General features: G+C 42.6%; 3 protein-coding genes across 3 annotated transcripts; 1 reads left to right on the top strand and 2 right to left on the bottom strand.

Annotated features, from left to right (window-relative positions):
- Window positions 1-20: 20 nt before the first annotated feature.
- VFPPC_09631 (hypothetical protein) lies at window positions 21-922 on the bottom strand (the record flags this gene model as incomplete). Its single annotated transcript, XM_022428667.1, has 3 exons — window positions 21-102; window positions 275-669; window positions 728-922. 3 exons carry the CDS (start codon window positions 920-922, stop codon window positions 21-23), a joined length of 672 nt encoding a protein of 223 aa, XP_022284244.1.
- A 4829-nt stretch (window positions 923-5751) lies between these two features.
- Window positions 5752-7420, bottom strand: VFPPC_09630 (alpha-galactosidase; the record flags this gene model as incomplete). The annotated part of the gene is made up of 4 exons (XM_018288136.1): window positions 5752-6327; window positions 6381-6518; window positions 6587-7228; window positions 7280-7420. The coding sequence occupies 4 exons, from the start codon at window positions 7418-7420 to the stop codon at window positions 5752-5754; spliced, it is 1497 nt and encodes a 498-aa protein (XP_018141294.1).
- An 8835-nt stretch (window positions 7421-16255) lies between these two features.
- On the top strand, window positions 16256-17813 carry VFPPC_09629 (alpha-galactosidase; the record flags this gene model as incomplete). The annotated part of the gene is made up of 6 exons (XM_018288135.1): window positions 16256-16297; window positions 16388-16520; window positions 16589-16720; window positions 16773-16862; window positions 16928-16937; window positions 17006-17813. 6 exons carry the CDS (start codon window positions 16256-16258, stop codon window positions 17811-17813), a joined length of 1215 nt encoding a protein of 404 aa, XP_018141295.1.
- Window positions 17814-19705: the final 1892 nt, after the last annotated feature.

Raw genomic sequence — 19705 nt, 5'->3', positions numbered from 1 at the left:
AAGCGAAAACCCCGTTAAATCTAGGGGATAGGAATCGGAAAAGCCCCTAGAGCATCTGGGAAGTCGGCATTGTACTCGTCGGCGGCAATCACCTCCTTAATGCTATGAAAAAGACGGTGAATCGCCACCGCCCAGGGGCGGTATCCGGGGTCCGAGGGACGCAAACGCAACACCTGGGTAGCCTTCTAGGCATCTAGGGTGCTGCTATAGGCCTCCTGGAAGGAAATCAGCAGGCGAAATCATGGCAAAACGAGAACGAAGAGCCCGCACATACTGAGTTAAAACGAGGAGGAGAAACCGCAGCAACCATGAGTTGCTGTCAAGCAACAATATACTGCTTGTAAGTAGTAGTCGCGGGCTAAACAGGGACATTAGCTGGCGATACACAGGCGATTGCACTAGGTAACCACGCACCAAACGCGCTTTGGCGGAACCAGTCAGCCCATGGGCGACCCGATGGGCGGTCTTAGCGTGGTTGAAACCACGGGCAAGGTCCAGCGAAAGCCGGGCAAAACGGAGGCGAGTTGCGGGCGCGAACACCCAAAACCCATCGTTATCCTCTGGGTCGTCCGGTTGCTCCTCTTCGGGGACCATCGCCATGATTAAGCTGCGTAAAAACTCCAGGAGCCGGAGGAAATCCTGCACGTCTCCCGCTATTCCAGCCACAGGCTGTATACAAACGTCAGCGAAGGAAAGGAGAAAGCGTGGCAAAGACGTAGCGACTTACCGCTTCACAGGTATCGGCACGCGCAACACACTGCTGGCATCTCTTGCTTAGCCCTTTCTTGGAGTCGATCTCGGTATCAAATCGACAGCAAATCTCTAGCACTTTAGGGGTGCTTATCCCTCCGGCGCGGAATTCGTTGATCGCGGTTCGCAGGCAGTGCATGCAGAAGTGCTTTTCCATGGTAATGAAAGTCATTTCGGCGGCGATTGGGTGGCGATTTGCTCGTGAAAATAAGTTTGAATGGTAATCTGGGGCAGGGAATGGTGATGGAAAAGATGGTGTAGCAGGAAGGAAAGACGAGCAAAGAGTGGGCGAAGGGGCAGCAATATATACACAATATTGGTTGCTACGCGACGGTACCTTGGGTCACGCGCACCAATGTTTTCACAACAACAGACAGTCATGTTGATGTTGTGAGGCGATTCACAACCTGACAGCTGGCGAACCGACTGTGAGGCCGTCCGGCGACCGGCCATAGTGGGGGGGGGATAGTTGTAAGGTGCGCGAGCGTACAGACCCCGCTTTGCTACCACTCACGTGTCAACACATAATTGCCGCCATTTAGCTAGCACCTCGCACATCTAGATGTGCGAGGGTAAGCTTAAGTCTTGAATACAACGTACCCTATTGCTGCTACCTAGCTTTATCTACTACTATTACAGTGCTCGTTACATATTAGGTGCTCTTATCTAGTTGTCCGTTGCAGCAATTTCCTTTGTCCCTATTATATGCTATTAGACTGTAGGTTAGGCTGCTGCTAGGTTAAAATAGCTATAGGGTTACTAGAAGGCCTATTTTCTAAAGCTATTAGCGAGCTCTAAGGTTAAAGCTATCTAGGTACTGCTAGTTAAGCTAAGCCCTAGCGCTATGCTCTAGCGTGGCTAGTTAGGAGATAACTATAGCCACAGTAGCACAGCAGCGCTTAGAATATCTTTGCAAGTTTACTTAATGTAAAGATGTTTATTTCTCTACGTTACTGTCTGTCTACAAGGTAGGTACCCCTATAGATGTAGGAGGAGAGTTGCTTAAAATAGATATAATTAATGTATTTAGGTGGATTTAGGGTAGATATAAGGATATTCTCTAACGCGGTATTTTAATGGTCTACCGTGCGTAATTTTACACAAAATAATCTTAAATGGAGACACCTTAGGGACCCTAGTTAGTAACGCTAATCGTTCTATAATTTATCTTACACTGTCAGCATGGGAAAGAGTGTCTTTAAACCTTCTGCTGCTTAGTTTGCCAAAAAAAATTAATTTTTTTACTATGTATGCCGTTCGATATGCCAGTCCAGTTAGAGCAATAGAAGCTGCTTAAAGACCGTCTGTTTTGCTATTTTAAAGGCTAGACTTAGTCCGAACGTGCTCGTGATACTAGCTTATAGCTTTAGGGCTTTAGCTACAATATTTAACGGCATGGTATACAGAAATGGGTCTGTAAGCAATGCATCCTCATGAATTGGCCCAGTATCGCTAGTTTTGCTTTATTAGGCCTTTAGAACGCGGCAAATCATCTGTGGCGTGAGCACAAAATACCAGCACCAGCACGTGAGAAAAGAAGCAGGGCACAGCTAAAATCAGAAGGCGCACTAGAATCAAAGCAGCTAACTATTGCCTCTGCTTTAAAACTAAACGTCGAGAAGCCTAGGGAATAGACCATCGCGAATTGCTTTATCTCACGGTTTGATAAATAGCACTTTCAGCGAATGCTGGTGGAATTTATCGTGAGTAGCAACCAATCCTTCTCCTTTGTTGAGAACCCCGTCCTCTGAGAAATCTTTAACTATTTAAGTCTATCCGTTTTAATCTAATGCGCTAACCTAAGCGATAGTGCTATTTAATATAAGATTATTTAAGAATATAACCGCTAAAAGCAGCAAGTTATAGAAGCGCTAAGAAACTTCTCTAGACTACTCTATATATCAATTAATAGCTAGACGTCTCGAAATAAGCTCGCCTTATATGGGATTGCCTGCTTTTTTAGAGATAAGAAAGATCAGCTATGCAAAATCATAATTGGGGTTCTAAAGGCTTATTGCCACTTTAGCTTAACGATTAGCAAGGAGGTTCTTAATGTCCTATATGCTCTTAGTGTGAGTCAAGAGAAAATTAGCTATTTTACCCTTAATAATGCTGAGAATAATAATATAGCGATAGAGGTTATTGGCGCTAAGCTTGGGTTTAATAGCTAGCTACGCTGTGGACATTGTATAGGCTACACCAATAACTTGTTAGCTAAGGCACTTTTATTTGGCAGAAACACCAACGCATTTGAGCAGCAGTTATTAGGTGTAGAGGCGTTATCTAACGCTAAATACGCTCAATAGCGCTAAAAAGGGCCTGTTAGAAAGTTACATAATATTGTTGTAGATGTGCGCATTACCCATCGGTTAATGTACTTATTCAAGGAGGTCTAGAGGGTAGGCGGCTTGACCAAACGCTATTCGCTCTATGCTAAATTTGGCCCTTTAAACAGGAAGAAATTAATCGAGCTACCACTCTAAAGCTTCGGTCAAAGAAACCGCTTAAGCTAATTATCAATAACGACACGCGCTAGCTATTATAGCTCTACATGATCCGCAGGGCTCTGCGGTTAAAAACATCCATTAAACTACTGCTAGTCAGGTATAAAGCACAGTGGGAAGACGAAAATCTGTCTAGAAAGACTAAGCAAGTGATGCAAGCTAAGTTATCAAAAAAGCCACACATCCTCCGAGACGAGAACTAACTAGCTAATAAAGACTGGGAGGTTCTCTACCATTTGGAGGCTATTCTAACTATCTTTTAAACCGTGGTAAAGACGCTAGAGAGCGACAGGCACATCCGTAAGCGCAAGCAGGGCTAGACCGGTTTCTACGGCAATGTCTGGGACGTGGTGCTTAGGTATAAGTTACTTCTAACACACTAGAAGAGTATAAAGAGCTTGCTGCTGGTTTTCCCAATGCAGAGTACTTGCGCATTGGAATTAACCTTGCTTGGGATAAGCTAGATAAATATTACCAATAGCTAGATAAGACGCTGATATACTATATAGCTATAGCGCTCCACCTAGCCTATTACTGGGACTATTTTAATGAGACGTGGTTACATAAGCCTAGTTAGGTAAAAAAAGCAAAAGAGATAGTTTCTAATGTCTAGTTATCTAATTACGCTTACCTTAAAGTTAGAACTACCAGCAGCAGGAGTAACAACAAGCTACCAGCAAAACGGTCTTGGTTTTTTAACCCGTTTAAGAAGAACAGTTGTCTGCTAAGCTTAATACCGGCCTATGCAACAGCTATAATAGGCGACAAGTACCAGGCGTGGCAGATAGATCGTAAGGTAGGTAATAGCAATATTCGTGATTTAATCCGTTACTGGATCACAAAGAACGGCAGATATCCCAGGTTATCCAGGATAGCTTTAGACTTTATAACGATTTAGCTAATATTAGCCAAATGTGAGAGGCTATTTTTAGCAGCTAGCAAGATAGTCTTGGCATTGCGTATAGACCTTAATGCTAAGATTATCGCTATATATTAGGTTTTACGTTCTTGGTATTATGTAGGTCTTATTAAGGACCTAGATCTATTGCTTTACTCGCATGTTAAGACTTAGCTGGATAGAGTTTACGCGACTCTAAACGATAATAAACTGGCACTTGCCAAGTTAAAGTAGCTATTGGACAGCGAGAACAGCGTTAGCTAGAGAGGTAATTTTAGTACCGCAGCAGGCGGGGGGAGAGTTAGTGACAAAATGTGAAAGTAAGGCCAAATAGGCGTAATTCGGTAAACAGTCTCCAAACTGCACTTATATATACATATATATATCTATCCACTCAACTTAGATATATATAATATCCACTAAGTAGAGGCCTGATATATAGCACATCCACTCGACTTAGCCCAAATGTAGATGGGTGTAGTGGTTTCGAGCCTTGGCAATTGGGTCTGGTTGATATCTCTTTCCAGATTGATCCAGAGGACGCTTCACAGGAGAATATTAATCAAGGTGATATTCAGATGTCATCTGACACAGAGTGAAATCTGAGGAGGGGGAAGGTGCGTGTCGCATATAATGCATGATCTTTGATGAGCCACATGAAACTACGGTGTTAGTAAATCACCTGTGTACTTTAAAACATCTGCGGGATGGGACCCCGTACCTTAGAACAACTTCAATCAAAAAAAAACATAACGGTTTCTCAACGATTTTTAGCACCCTAAGTCCGAGAACAAGAAACACTACGAATCCACATATCCACAATAAATTCAAGGATAACGAGGTGCTCCCCCAGACATGAAGACCCCCTTTCCCGCAAGACAGACGCGGGAGACGCGTGCACGGACGAAAAGTACATGATTATGGGAAATAAGCTGCCAAATGAGGCAAGACCCCGGTTGTTGATGGGAAGTGGAAAAGTGGAGAAAACTCCAACCGTCACCAACTTTTGGACGATTTGGGCGACGCGTTGGTGCAGTAGGCGCTAGCACGATACGAAGAAGAATTTGGTAGGATTCCAGAAGACTCCGAAGGGTAGTAAGTAGACTGTTCCCTCACTATAACCACTGGAGAGAAGAGGTATATTGTAACGAGCTCAGCCTGTTACACTATTATTGCCACGGCAGCGCTACAGCGCTGCGGGAATTTTTGGAAGATTAATTAATGTAAAATTATAAATTCTGTATATAGCTATCTATCTATAAGGTAGATACCTCTATAGATATAGGAGGAGAGTGTGTGTAGTTTAATGAATTATATAGTACCTCTTGCACAGTAGAGCAATAGAAAGAAGAATGGACAGACAAAAAGGTTTATCTCTTTAGTTAAGAACTTTAGCTAGTATAGATATTAAAGCATAGTAAGTTATCTACCGCAAGCTAAGGAATAGAGAAAGGCAAGCTCAAGCTTGCATATTTAAGTTGCAAAGCAACTTAAGCGAAATTAATCCAACAATAGCAGCTAATCTAGCGTTAACGCTAAAACTCTAAACCTAGCAGGGCTAGGTCTATAGTATCAGTGTAGCTCACAATACTATTATACTTATTCCGTGATGGTAACTCTAAGACCACCACAACTAACTATAGACCAAAGCCACCAATCTCCGTGCTGGCTCTCCCACTCCCTGGCGGAATTAACGGCGCGGTCGCACTGATTAAGGTCACCAGTAACACACATGTAGCCTTTTTCGGCTCGATAGCAACCGCCGCCGCTAGAGCAGAGCTCTCTAAGTCGGTCACTGGGTTTTAGTTCACTTTTCCACCTACCAGCATCATTATTGTGTTGGCATGTCTGGTCCGTTATAACCCTAGCGGTGTTGACTTTAACAACGGCCATATCATGGCTGTCTAAGCTGAATGACACGCTAGTGCTCGTGCCAGTCTTTCCACTGTAATACTCAATCCAGTCATAGGCCCCTGCCCCAAGACCCGGGACGTCTGTAAAATTAACGGACAAAGTCTCGGCGCCATTAGCTGCCACAAGACCGATGACGACACCGTCACTGAGAAGACCAGACCAATATGGGTACAGTTCACCCGACCGAGGAGGCCTCTTTCCGGTGGGAATAAAGTACCCGGCAGCTTTGCCGAGCGGGTCTTGGTTGATGGAAATGATACCCTGTGGGAATGGTCAGTGGCTGTGATGTATTGCTTTGATACTATAGATCAGACCTTGTTCTTGATGATAGCCAAGGATTTTGGAGAAATTTTAGAAAGGTCGCAGCCGAGGATAAGGGGTGACTTGGCAATGGCCCAGATGCCGAAGTGAGCCCGCTGTTCGGCGACGGTAAGTTCGCCATTGCCGATTTCCTGCGCTCAAATGTCAGGCTTTCTTCCCAAGCAGCCTGCTCGGCTGAGTGGATTGGTGTTTGACTCACCAACATGTCAAGATCATTGAATCCTCCGGGACCTGCATACTGGGAGATGCTCCCGGCCATACGGGCAATTTTGGCGACTGAATCCCAGGTAGGACTGATGTCGCTAGACATTCTCCACGAATTGCCGTAGTTCGCACCCCACGTCCAGACATTGTCGCGTCCCCACTGGCAAACGGAAAATAAGATAGGACGTGAGATATTGAGGAACGCATTTCGCATCGGCTCGTACCATTCTCTTGAGTTACCAATCGGTCGTCCCCCCCCGCAGGAAGCCTGCGAAGAAGTGCAAGGGGTGTAACAGTTGTCGTATTTCCAATAATCTACGCCCCAGCTTGCCAGAGTCTGAGCGTCTTCAAATTCGAACCCCTTAGAGCCAGGGTATCCTGCACAGGTTTTAGTACCCGAGTCACCGTACAGCCCAAACTTCAAGCCCTTCTCGTGAATCTTATCGACAACTGCCTTGATACCGTTGGGCCACTTGTCAGGGTCAGGGACGAGCTGGCCAGCTGTACGACTCTTGGCCGACCAGCAGTCATCGATGTTCACGTAGGTATATCCGACGTCCTTGAGGCCCAGTTCTACAAATCCGTCGGCCACAGCAAGAGCGTTTGTAGCAGTGGCCCCAGCGCATTTGAATGTATTCTGGATCAATGTAAACATGTGATTAACTTGAGGGGAACTAGCTTCTCATACCCAGCTATTCCAGCCGAGGGCTGGTGTTCTCCCAACCGTACTGTCGGGGAATTTGGAATTTTGGTCCTGGAAGAAACTGGCGTCGGCGACCCGAACCAGGAAAACTGCAACAAGAGAGTGGCCGAGGTAGTTTGACAGCATGTTTGTGGAAAGATCTGGTAGAGTTAGACTGGAGATGCTGTGAGTTCTGACCAGTGGTACCAGAATAAGGTAAAGCAGGGGATACAGATGTTCTTATACTTTGTAGCGTGTCTATCTATCAAACGGTCTTGCCAGCTTTGCTTGCTGTTGGCTGCCTTGAAGTCGTACTCTGCTTGTGCGTGGACCCTTCGTATGCAAAAGTGGCTGACAGAAGAATAGCGAATCTGAATCATTCGCACCAATCAAGTCTTCACAAGCAACTAACCACCACATGGCTGTTAGCGCGCAATGGTATATGGCGGAATTAATGCATCCTTGAGGAACCAGTGGAAGTATGGGCATGATTCAAGTTTAATTGTCGCCCAATAGTGAAGTGATAGTGGCTATGCCATCTTTTGCATGACCGGCATTTGCCGCTCCGGTCACTGAACAAGTGCCGCTCATGCTTGTTAATCGCCAGGATCCAAATTCATTTATTTCTTGGCAGCGCTCTGACCTGCGTCATAAGCGAACGAATTAGCAATCAGCAGATGTACCCCCAGGCAATGGGTTTACTGCACCATTACGTTCTAGAAGCCATCCTCGGCTCCCAAGGGTGGTGCGCATACGGCTGGGCGACTAAAATGGCGCCAATGGCGCGATTAGCCCCAAGTTCATGGGTCCAGATTCTAGTTCATCCCCATGGGGTCGGACCCCCGTAACTGCAAGCTCCCCTGCATTTCCTGGTCGAAGTCATCTCTCACTGTGGTAAGCCTGTTGCCTGGGGTCATGCGCCTACCGCTGATTCGTTCGCTTCAGAAGCAGTCAACGAAATATGGGAGCATTCTGGCCTGACAGCTGACGGCAATCTCCCGTGGATATGTGTCACCCCGCAATTAAACTACCGGTGCCCTCAAACCCGCAGTTACTGTATAGGATTTGTGGTATTAATATGCATAGTGCGCATCGGTCATGTCATGCGTCCAGATTCTAGCTCATCCCCATGACGCCCACGTGGCTGGCAAGCGCCTCTATAATTTAACCTTAACAAGCTATTCCGGCATAACTGGCACTTACTCTCCACCTGCGAATCCCAGACGATCCTCGCATGCCGCTATTAGTGCGGGAAACTTACCGTAAAAATCCCAGGGTCTAGAAATTATTGTCGAAATATCTATAACAGAGAGCTATTTATGTACAGTAAACTTAGGCCAATTATAGTCTAGCTGCTATTACTGTACTATACCGTTCTAACAAGTTTATATTTATATAGCAAAGAAAAGGTAGTTATTAAATGATATCTCTATAGCTAAGGACAGGGTGTCCTTCCAACCAACTCAACCCACTTAACCCTAGATTGGATTAATTGGAAACTTTCACAGCATGGATTAGTTGGATCCAACCAACCGGAAGGTGCAACAACGGATAAAGAATTCCAGAAGAGTTCTAGAAAAGTCTAGAAGCTATAGAGTTTGCTTTTTTGTCGAGCGTTCTTCGGTTGGCTAATTCAGCGGTGCTTAATTTGGGGCCGCACCAATCCCATTTAGTACCTAGTTGTCAGTCTCTGCCGTTGACTCAACACCGTGTCGTGCATCTAAATTAGGTTGTTAGTGCGTGGTAGTACCGGTACTGCGCTTGCTAGACCGTTACATTACGAAATGGATCCTGCATCCTACCTAACGAATCAGACAATCCAAGGGAAGTCCGGCATGTAGCGCGGCTGGAGACGACAGCCAGTAATTACACCAAATCGTCTTGTTCTACCCGGTACAGTAGGTACTGTGCAATAGGTACGGCATCAACAGAAGCAGCCATATCCAACAGCACAGAGCGCCACAGTACTGTACATTTTAGGAAGTCGAAAACGCGCCGTTCCAAGGATTTGGCCCCATAGGGTAATCCAGTAAATACTATCTGCCGATACGCAGCGGGGGAAGTAATGCGAATGTGCACCCATCTATCGCTAACTGGTTTGGTTATACTGCAGACTATGACAGTACTGCACGCGGCAAATACTACCTAACACCTATATCACGGTATTATCACCTTATCCTATGGGTTGGCGTCACATAGCGAGGATATAGTTCATATATACCTATCTATTGCTGATTGGCTCGCTTATACAGCACTCTAAGTGAGGAATATTGCGAGCTATATTAGTTATTTTGTGAGTTGCTTTCGGCCATGGGGAAGGGTACGCCGCGACCAGAATTATCGTGACTATTTTAATTTAGCTGGCGAGCAAATGTCCGCCTGGACCCTGGCGATCTGCTCCACAAGCCACGCATACGTGAGCGGCACTTGTTTGCCGTTAACTGGAGCGGCAAATGTGGCTTGTGCTATTCGTGCGCCCAAGAATCGCTATTTGTGCGCCTGCGCCCACTAACTGCCTAATCTAGTCTGCTTTAGCCAATAAAAAGTAAAGAGAAATTTTACTATATAAAAGTAAGTGTTGGAAGCGCAAGGCTTCTATTCGGGTGATAATTATCACGGGATTGGGGTACTTGTAACTGGTTGATTGACGCTTGTTCTAGCTATCGCCACCACCGCTAGCGGTGGTGGTGATAGCAGCTAGATAAGTGGGCCTTAGCCAGGGGCTAGCCAATCAGAAGCTAGCAGGGATGCTTGCTTCCTGGTACAAGCAACAGTAAGTCTCTTTTTTAAAAATAAGAATTTACTCTAAGATAATTTCTAAAAATTAAGTAAAAGATAATATTATAAATAAATATAACTCTGTTTTTTTGTATAATTTTTTTTCTATTTATCTTCTAGTAAATATTATAGATAAATATAATTTAAGTAAACCTCTTTGTGATGGGAGTATGAGGGGCGCACAAATAGCGATTTTTGGGCGCACGAATAGCACGAGCCGCAAATGTGGCATGGCCATTACCTTATTGGGCAGCAATTAAACTTGAATCATGCGCAACGACTGCCAACGGCCACGTGGTATTAAACTGCTTGTGAAGACTTGATTGGAGCGCATGATTTCGCTTCGCTATTTACATGGATGATTTCTATACCGGAATAACGCGTCACGTCGTTGCGGAACACGATAATGGTGTTCTTATTGGCGCGGACTGCATTGTGAAGAAGCTTCAAGCGGTTACAAAGCCTCGTCCTTGGCTCGAGCTTTTAAGTGTTCGCATGACCTGTTACTGTAATTATGCGAACCAATTGGCCACTTTGACTCATGTGGTTTAATTTAGTGTTTGCCTGTTAGGTGCCGGACTGGTCAGGGACTCATAGCCGGGAAATTGCACGATTTTCCCTGTTAACCTGCTTCTGTCACGTTATGAGACTTATCGTTAACTAAGCTCTTTTTAAAAATTATTATTCTTATTATTTATGCTATAGATAGAGTCTATAGCTATCTTTTAATACTAGAAAACTTCCTATTTATCTAAAGTAAATAATTGCTTTTTCTGGCTATTCTTAGTTCTTATAGCTAATGCTATAATAGCTAGCATTTACACCAAGTTTGCTTATTCTAGCAATAGAGGCAGTTTTATCCAATATACCCCCTTAGATAAGTTTCTTTCTAAGTGCTTATCTATACTAATTTATTGCCTTTATTAAGCTTTAGTGTTAGCATAATTCATAGCTAGGCCCACTAGGGTTAGCACTCTTTTTGCCCCCCTTTATACCTAGCTTTAACTTAAGGTCTAATTTATTATTAGAGTTTTAAAGTCTCTCTTACACCTTACTTTAAGCTTCTTCTAATTTACCTTTAATAATAATTTAGCTTTAATAATAATTTAGCTTTAATAATAATTTAGCTTTAAATATCTTCTATTTATAATTGCTATAGGAATTTAGTATGCTAAACCTTAGTTAATGCCTTTATTATTCTGTTTGCTACTATATCCTTTAACTCTACTTACTATACTTAAAGTTAACTATTTTAAACTTACTAGCATAGCTAGTGCTAGTAAATATCCACATAATAAAGCTAAGTGGTTAACTTTACTAACTCTTTAACTAATAGCCTAATTATTTGCTTATTATTAATTTCTAGCTATAAAGGCTTATCTAACTTAATTTATAAAGAGTTTAATAGTTATTCTATAGCTATTATTTCCTTGGCTGCTTCTAACGCTATAACTAGCTTAGCTTCTATACTTAAGATTATTATAGTAGTTTGCTTTAATGCCTTACATGTAATTGGTCTACTATATAGTCTTAATATATAGCCTTGTGTAAGAGGTTTGTAAACGAATCGAGATTAATATCGTGTTATCGGATATAGTCGGTAATAATAACCGGATATAATCAGGTATAACTCGAGAAAATAATGCAGCGGATAACTAGAATTAGGTAACCGATATTCTTGCTTATATAATAAGAAAAGTGGGTCTTTTGATTATGTAAGCTTGAGAGAAAATAAGAGCTTAAGTTACTATCTAAAAGGAAAGAATCTATCTAGGCTTTATATACCTAGATAGAAGGTATACTTTAAATATGACTTCTGCCTTATCTCGGATAGATAAGCCCTTTATCTTTCATAGATAAAGGTAAAGTTTACAGAAGACAAGAAATATAGCCTAAGGGGCTATAGAGTTTTATACTACTAAGTTAAATATTAACTTTAGGTATAAAGCTCTATAGTAACCTCTATTAGAATATTCAGAATTTTCTGATTCTAATGAGATATATATTGCCTTATAAGATACCTTAAAATAGGTTTTATTTCTTATATCTAGCAAGACTAGTTACTAAGTATAAGAGAAAGAGCTTCTATGAGAAGAGAATACCACTATTACAAGCAAAGTCTACCACAAAGGCACTTAACCCACTAAGGCGCTTAACTTTAAGACTATATAAACCCTATTCTTATTAGTAATAGCTTACTAATAAGCAATATTCTACTATATAAAGAAGGAATTCCCTCTCTCTAGATTGAGAAGAGCTTAATCCTTAATTTTTTACATAATATATTTTGTTGGCCCAAAACGAACACACCTAAGAGCTCAGAGTAGCTCGCGTAATACCGCACTTACACGTAGCCTATTAGCAATTTAGTCTAGATTATTACTTTCCTTTAGTCTAATTAGTTAGAATCCTTCTAATTACCTAGATTAAATAGTATTTTAATCTTTAATTGCTTTTAGTCTTTCTAGAAGACCTTAGTAATATTATCTAGTAGTATACCTCTATAAGGTATAGCTATTAGCAAAGAAAAGTGCTTTTAGTTAATAAGAGATTTAGTAAATAAGCATTAAATACACTAAGTAAATAGCTCTAGTTAAGAAAATCGCGGTTAAGTCTATTAATTAAGTTTCTAGCTAAAGGGGAAAGAACCTCCCTTTTATTTGTGTGCTAGCTATAAGATTAAATAAAAACACTAAGTCCCCTTTTTCTAGCTCCCTTGTTAGGCCCCCAAGTGTGAGCAATCCCGTCCACATAATATTTTACTCCCATGCTATTTCCGAATTATATTCTATGATAATTGCTTATCTAATAAGCTATTATTCTAAGCTACTTTTAACTAAGGTTATATCCGTATTATATCCGTATACTAACCCTATTTCCATCTTATTCCCGCGCATAACTAAACCTCCTTTTTACTCTAAAAGGCTCTACCTTTTACACTATATAAGTATACTTCTAGCTTGCTTTAGCCTTTATAGCTTCTAAGTTATTAATCTATTTAGACTATTATTAGATAATTAAGTTATAAGTAGGTATATTAGCAGCACAAATAGCCTATCTAGACTTAGTCTAAGATGCTTGCGGCACCTAGCCGAGGTTAATGCTAAGACGGCTGGCAACGTGGGTCTAGATAGTATAGCTCTCGCGAGTCTAAGAAGGAGAGTTAGTCTCTAATTATATAAAAACTAAGAGATTATCCATTGGCAGGGCTATAGGGATAGGCTAGTTCTAGCTAAAGGTTAGGAATTACTGCGGCTTATTCCTTGTTACTAGAGTCATAGAAAAAGAGAGCAAGTGCTATCAAAGAAAAATAACCGCTAGGTCATTCAGCAAAAGGGAACGCTCCGCTGATGCAGAGAGATAGTACAGGTTATATTCCGTTGACAAGTGCATTTAGGCAGAAAGGCTAGAGAAGGCAATAGATGCATATAAGAGCTTTGCAATAGTTAGTCCTATTATTACGCTATAGAGTATATTTTCCTAGGTCTAAAGAAATCCTTGTGAGAATTCTTACGCGAAATAAAAGGCAGGTCGAGAAGTAAACTATGTAGCAGTCTTATTAAATGCAGCATAAAAGGCCTTAAATATAGCAATTTTAGTCTTATATATCTTGGCTATTTCTCGCGCAAGCTAGCTAGCTATCTTACTAATTGCTACTAGAGGGTGCTCCTGTGAGAGATCTAGGTTATAAGGGCTTGCCTAATTAGCGCGCTATGCCTCTTTCTTAGCTATAGCTATGGCTGGGAAAGGCAATATTATTTGGGGCAGACGTTAAGAGCTTTTGCAGAGGCACAGTATTTTAGCTTTTGCAGTAGCTATAGAGTTTCTTAGAAGGGCATTTTAGGCTCTAATATTTAGATTAGCTAGAGTCTACTCCCTAAGGTTAAACACACTTACGGTGCTACTTGGGCTTATAGCAATTATAGCTATTAGAGCTATTCTACGGCTATGCAAAGCGCAGAATTAACAGCAAAAAATGCGCACTTATTAAGTAAAAAGATGTATTACAGGCTACTTTCTTAACATCTGCGTGCCAAGAAAGTATTAATACTGGGGAAGGTGACGGGCGGCTTATGGATGTATTGGGAAGTAGAAGTAGGGCGCGCTAAAACGTAACATTTTCGCAGTTAATTGGGATAGCCCTCGTTAGAGTGGACGTTTGGCGTCTTCACCTCAACTTCCTCAATTGTCAATTCCAGCGACGTTCCTGCTTGTAAAAGGTTATGTCGAGCAGTTAGTTTTAACAGGGCATAATGTCGTGTCAACGAGAGAAGGTTCAATATTACTTGCTTTTTCTAACCTTCCTTCCAAAAGACCTTCCTTTCCAACGGAAATAAGGTTTAATATTCAATGCTTTTGTTAAACCTTCCTTCCTTTAGCTTTCCCTTCCAATGTCGGAAAAATCCCTTAAATTGGTCTATAAAAGAAGGCTATTTTCCCCTTCTTTCCATCAGTCAGTCAGACAGTCAGACAGATAGTCAGTCAGGTAGTTTAATTCAATCAGTTATTTTTATCATCTTCTATAGCCATCCTGCGATATGTCGCGACGAATTTGTGGTAACTTTGCTTCCGTTGGTGGGGACGAACGACCTTGCGCAGGTGTGGCTGAATAACTGATCAGCCACGCGGGGTCCGTAGCAAAGTGGGGCGCGCATAGCAATTGCCTTCTGCAAGCTATCCCTTGCTTCCACGGTGGTCGATAGGGCTGGGCGGCTCCCTTGTCACGTCATGGGTCCAGATTCCAGTCCCTCCCCATGGTCCTTTCCCATGGGGCTGCGGGGCTAGCCCCCCTGCATTAGGCCAGATTGATGTCATCTCTTACCGCGCCATTGGCTGCGGTACATCCGCCTATTACTTATTGGTTCGCTTCTGAAGAAGGTTAGAACACTTCGGCGACGAACATTGGTAGATACCCCTCCGCCCAGCCGGGTGCCACCACGTGGTGGCCGTTGCGGTTGTGGGGGCGAGATGGAGATTGCCAATGAATGTCTCCGGGAACGCGGAGCTGAGAGGTGGTTTAATTTTTCGCCAGGAGGGGAAACCCAAGGTGGCTCCTGGGCTAAAGTCAACTTTTCCCCACAATCTCGCTTGAAAGCCAGCTTATTTCCCCAGAACAGAATATTGTGGCTTTTTTAGCTGATGAGCATGAGCGAGCGGCATTCTATTGTCCCATGTGCGGTTCCCCAAAACAGCCCCTATGCCGGCATTGGCGTTTGTGGAAACTTTGATTTGTGCGTTTCATTCGTTGATGGCCCTTACGCAGGGTTAAATGATTCAAGTGTCCACCTATCTGTTAATACAGTAATTGTTTCGCCTATACAGTACAGTAGCAATCTAAGCGATGAAAACAGTACAGTACTAATCCCGTGTCATGTACTGCTGGTGTCGCCTCAACGGCCATAGATAGGATTCTGAACACTTGGAGGTGTGACCCCAAGCCAGCCTCAAACAACAAACTAAACACACGACAAACCGTAGCGAGTTAAGGCAGACGATCTCTTCTCTCCCTCTCTTTCTCTCACGACGTCTCTCTCTCTCAAGACGTCACACAGCTGTCCAATGAATCCTTCACATGATAAATACAATTTACCTGTAAAATATTATATTAATACTTGAGGTCTTATCATTGCCAGAAGACTTCAGAAGTTCATTTCGACCGGGTTTCCCCCTGGTCAAGATGTGCTTCCCCGCAATGAAGGCCGGACCATGCGACCTACGGCATCAAGGCATATTACGTAGCTCAGTCTTGACTGCTATTCCCGGCACGAGCCATTCTCCAAGCATCCATTTTGGACGCTGCACCGGGCAACCCTGCTATGTTGCTCCGACTAATGCGAAGCACCAGGGGATAATTCACGCCCTCCTTGCATCCCCCAGTCTATATACCCACTTGCTCTTTCTGATTAGCCATAGATTTAATGCGCATCAATAAAGGAATGGCCGTTGGCCCCAATGTCGAGCTATCGTCCTGTATCCGTGTCAAAGCGCCTCGTTTTGGCGGATGTGAGTTGAGGGTGACTCCAAGTATGCTAAGGGGACGATGCGACATTATGAGCAGAGTGGAGTCAGATCCTGAAGATGCTTTGAAGACTATGAAGTATAAAAGGGCCACATCCCTCCTCTTTTAAGTCAAGAAGATCTACAGACCAGTCCATTCAGCTCTCAAGATCATCGACTCGAACCAGCACAGAGATGCAATCCAAAATGAGTTGGAGCAGGCAGGCTATATGTACGCTGGCCTTGCTGGTAGGCGCTCGCGCCTTGGATATGAGTGCAAAGACCACTGAGGCAAGGAAACATATTCCCGCACTGTAGCTCGCACTAACAGACTCACAGGGCAAACTGCCGGTTCTGGGCTGGAGCTCATGGAATGCATACCAGCACGATATCAGTGAGGCAAAGATTTTTGGCGCAGCCCAGGCAATGAATGACACGGGTCTGAAGGCTGCTGGCTACACCTACGTCAACAGTAAGGATCAAATTACACTAGCCAAGAGGGCTGTAACTCGACGCGGTGAATTCTCACACCTTCTCTAGTTGACGACAGCTGGGCTATGAACAAACGTGTTAAAGGCCATATTGTGCCGGACAGGACTCGGTTCCCTGACGGGATTGACGGCCTGGCCAAGAAGATTCATGATTTGAAAATGAAAATAGGGATTTATAGTGGTACGTATGTGCTCAATCGCAAACATGCGATGGGTAACTAAGAACTGGCCAGACGCGGGAACCGCAATGTGTGGTGGCGACCCTGGCAGTTTGGATCATGAGAAGACAGATGCCGGTGACTGGGCTTCATGGGAAATTGACTGTAAGTCTAGAAACCGTTCGTTGTCAATTGTCCGGCGGGAAACTAATGGCTTATACGTGAGGCAGACCTCAAATAGTAGGCCTTAAAACTCACCATCTGCTTAGCGAAATGACAGCACCAGACCAAGACTAACCGGAGAACAGCGACAACTGCCATTCAGCGGGCCGGAGTGGCCGCGATCGCTACTCCCGCATGCGGGACGCGCTGGCAAGTCAGACACGCCCGATTTTGCTTAACATTTGCATCTGGGGCAAGGAAAATGTCGTGACATGGGGCAATGATATTGGAATTAGCTGGCGTGTTACCGACGATATCAGACCGCGCTGGTCGGGGTCAAATAACGGCAGAGACAAATATTCCATCATGTACATCCTCAACACGAACTCGAAACTTATGGACCACGTTAACTTCTGGGGCCACAACGACGCCGACAGCCTCGAGATTGGCAACGTTTTCAATGGTTGGAGTCTTTCGCCTGCAGAGGAGCGCTCGCACTTTGCCTTATGGGCAGCCATGAAGTCGCCCCTGATCATCGGGACCGACATAAGCCGGCTCAAAAGTGAACGCCTTGACTTGCTCAAGAACAAGTATCTCCTTGCCTTCAACCAGGACGACGTGTTTGGCGCTCCCGCAAAACCGTACAAGCGGGAAGATGGCAGGCCATGGAAGACGACGTCGGACGATGTGCACCCGGTCGACTACTGGTCTGGCGAGTCCAAGGACGGCTTTTTGGTACTGATGCTGAACACGCTTGACAAGACGGTAAAGAAGACGGCCAAGTGGTCCGAGATTCCTGGCCTAGGTGGTAAAAGCTACAAGGTTACCGACGTGTGGACTGGCAAAGACTTAGGTTGCTTAGATGAGTATACAGCTGATGTGGAGTCGCACGACACGGCTGCCATCCTGGTGTCCAAGGAGACGTGCGTAAGTAGATCCCTCGTCTTTATTTAAAGGTTATTAGATCGAAAGATTTAGTGCAAACATAGTTAAGTAGTCTAAGCTTTTTACCCTAGCTCTTATATGCTAGGCGCTACATCTAATTAGTTATAGTTTAGGGTTACTCTACTAAAGGGTTAGGATTAGCTGCTTAACTAGAGGCTATTTATATTAGATAATTAGTATAAATAGAGAAGTTAAGCGTTTATAATAATTATACCTCTATATTTATATTACGTGTGTATTGTGTCTATAAGCATAATATATACTTAAGAAGGGTAGAGCTCTTATATAGTAGACTTATTACTACCCAGTATATTAAGTATGCTAGCACTATTATGGTCTAGCCCGATTGGGCTATCGCGGGTGCTAGCCGCAGACATACCGGTTGCTCCGGGCCCTTTAGCCATTACGGCAAAAGAGTACAAATTAAACTAGTCCCTTGTGACTGTTTAATCTAGCACTATACAGGCTCTCTTGGTTGCGCGCACTAAAGACTAGACTGGGCTTAAGCCCAGACCTCTACATAGGTCTCTTCCCTCTCTGCAACCTTTGGCCTGTACCTCTAACCCCCTAGGGCTTACACCAGCCGCAAGCCCTATAAGCCCAAGCTGACTGCGTGCAATCCCAGCTATTACCGCGTCTTAAACTTGTGACCTTAGGTGACTAGTTTAATTGTTATGGTCTAGCCCGATTGGGCCATCGCGGGTGCTAGCCGCAGACATACCGGTTGCTCCAGGCCCTTTAGCCATTACGGCAAAAGAGTACGAATTGAACTAGTCCCTTGTGACTGTTCAATCTAGCACTATACAGGCTCCCTTAGTTGCGCGCACTAAAGACTAGACTGGGCTTAAGCCCAGACCTTTACAAGCACACAGTAAAACCTAAAGCTAGTATTAAGTTCTACTTTAGCTATAACGTGAGTGCATAGCAAGTGCGCTAATATAGCAAGTGCGCTACATTTAAATACCTCCCTATAAAGATTATACAAAAAAATAACCATAATATAAGAAATTAATTAATCTTTACTGCTATTCTCTTTATTAGATATTTCTATATTAATCTAATAAGTTTAAGCATTATAATTAGTCTTACTATATATACTATATTACTATTTCTTTATCTTATTCTAAGGCTTATAATCTCTAGTTTTATAATCTTCTTACTATATTTACTCTTTTATATTATTTTAATCCTAAAGAGCTTATCTCTTAGTAATAGTTATACTACTACCTTAATATAAATATATTTTTTTAGCTTTATACTGCTTACTTAGTAGTATATTTACCTCTTAAAGTTAGTTAATTTTAGCCTTTAAGAGAGCTATCTTATATATTATTTTATATATACTCTTTATAAATTAATCTATAGTATCTAAAATTAATATTAGTAAGCTTTCCTAATAGTAACTAATTTATCTTTTAATATAATTAGTCTATAAAGTTATCTTAGTTAGATTATTTAGAGTTTTTAGAACCTATAGGTTTAGTAGCTTAAGTATAGCCTTAACTAGTATTAGAGTCTATAGCCTTATATCTAGATATAATAAGATACTATTTTAATTAAATAGAATAAGTTTTATACCTTTAAAAGCTTCTTAGATATTTTCTTTAGTTATTATAGCCTTAAAAGCAGTATAAAATATAGGAAAGAAGTTAGCTTATATAATATATATAATATATACTCTTATAAGTCCTTTAATTTCTTTACTATATGCTTTCTTTAGTAGCCTAAAATAGCTAATATCTAATAGCTAAAGAATATAAGATAAATAAGATAGTATATAAAGTATAATAATCTTATATTCTTTATAAAATACCTTAAATTTAGTTAAATAGTAACTTTTATATCTATCTAGAATAAGAAGTTAATATATACTATAAGTTTAGGGTTTAGTATACTTTTTA

The sequence above is a fragment of the Pochonia chlamydosporia genome, chromosome 6, assembly GCF_001653235.2.
Source record: "Pochonia chlamydosporia 170 chromosome 6, whole genome shotgun sequence".
Taxonomy (NCBI): domain Eukaryota; kingdom Fungi; phylum Ascomycota; class Sordariomycetes; order Hypocreales; family Clavicipitaceae; genus Pochonia; species Pochonia chlamydosporia.
Note: the sequence above shows the minus strand (reverse complement) of the source record. Positions and strands in the feature narration are given on the sequence as shown.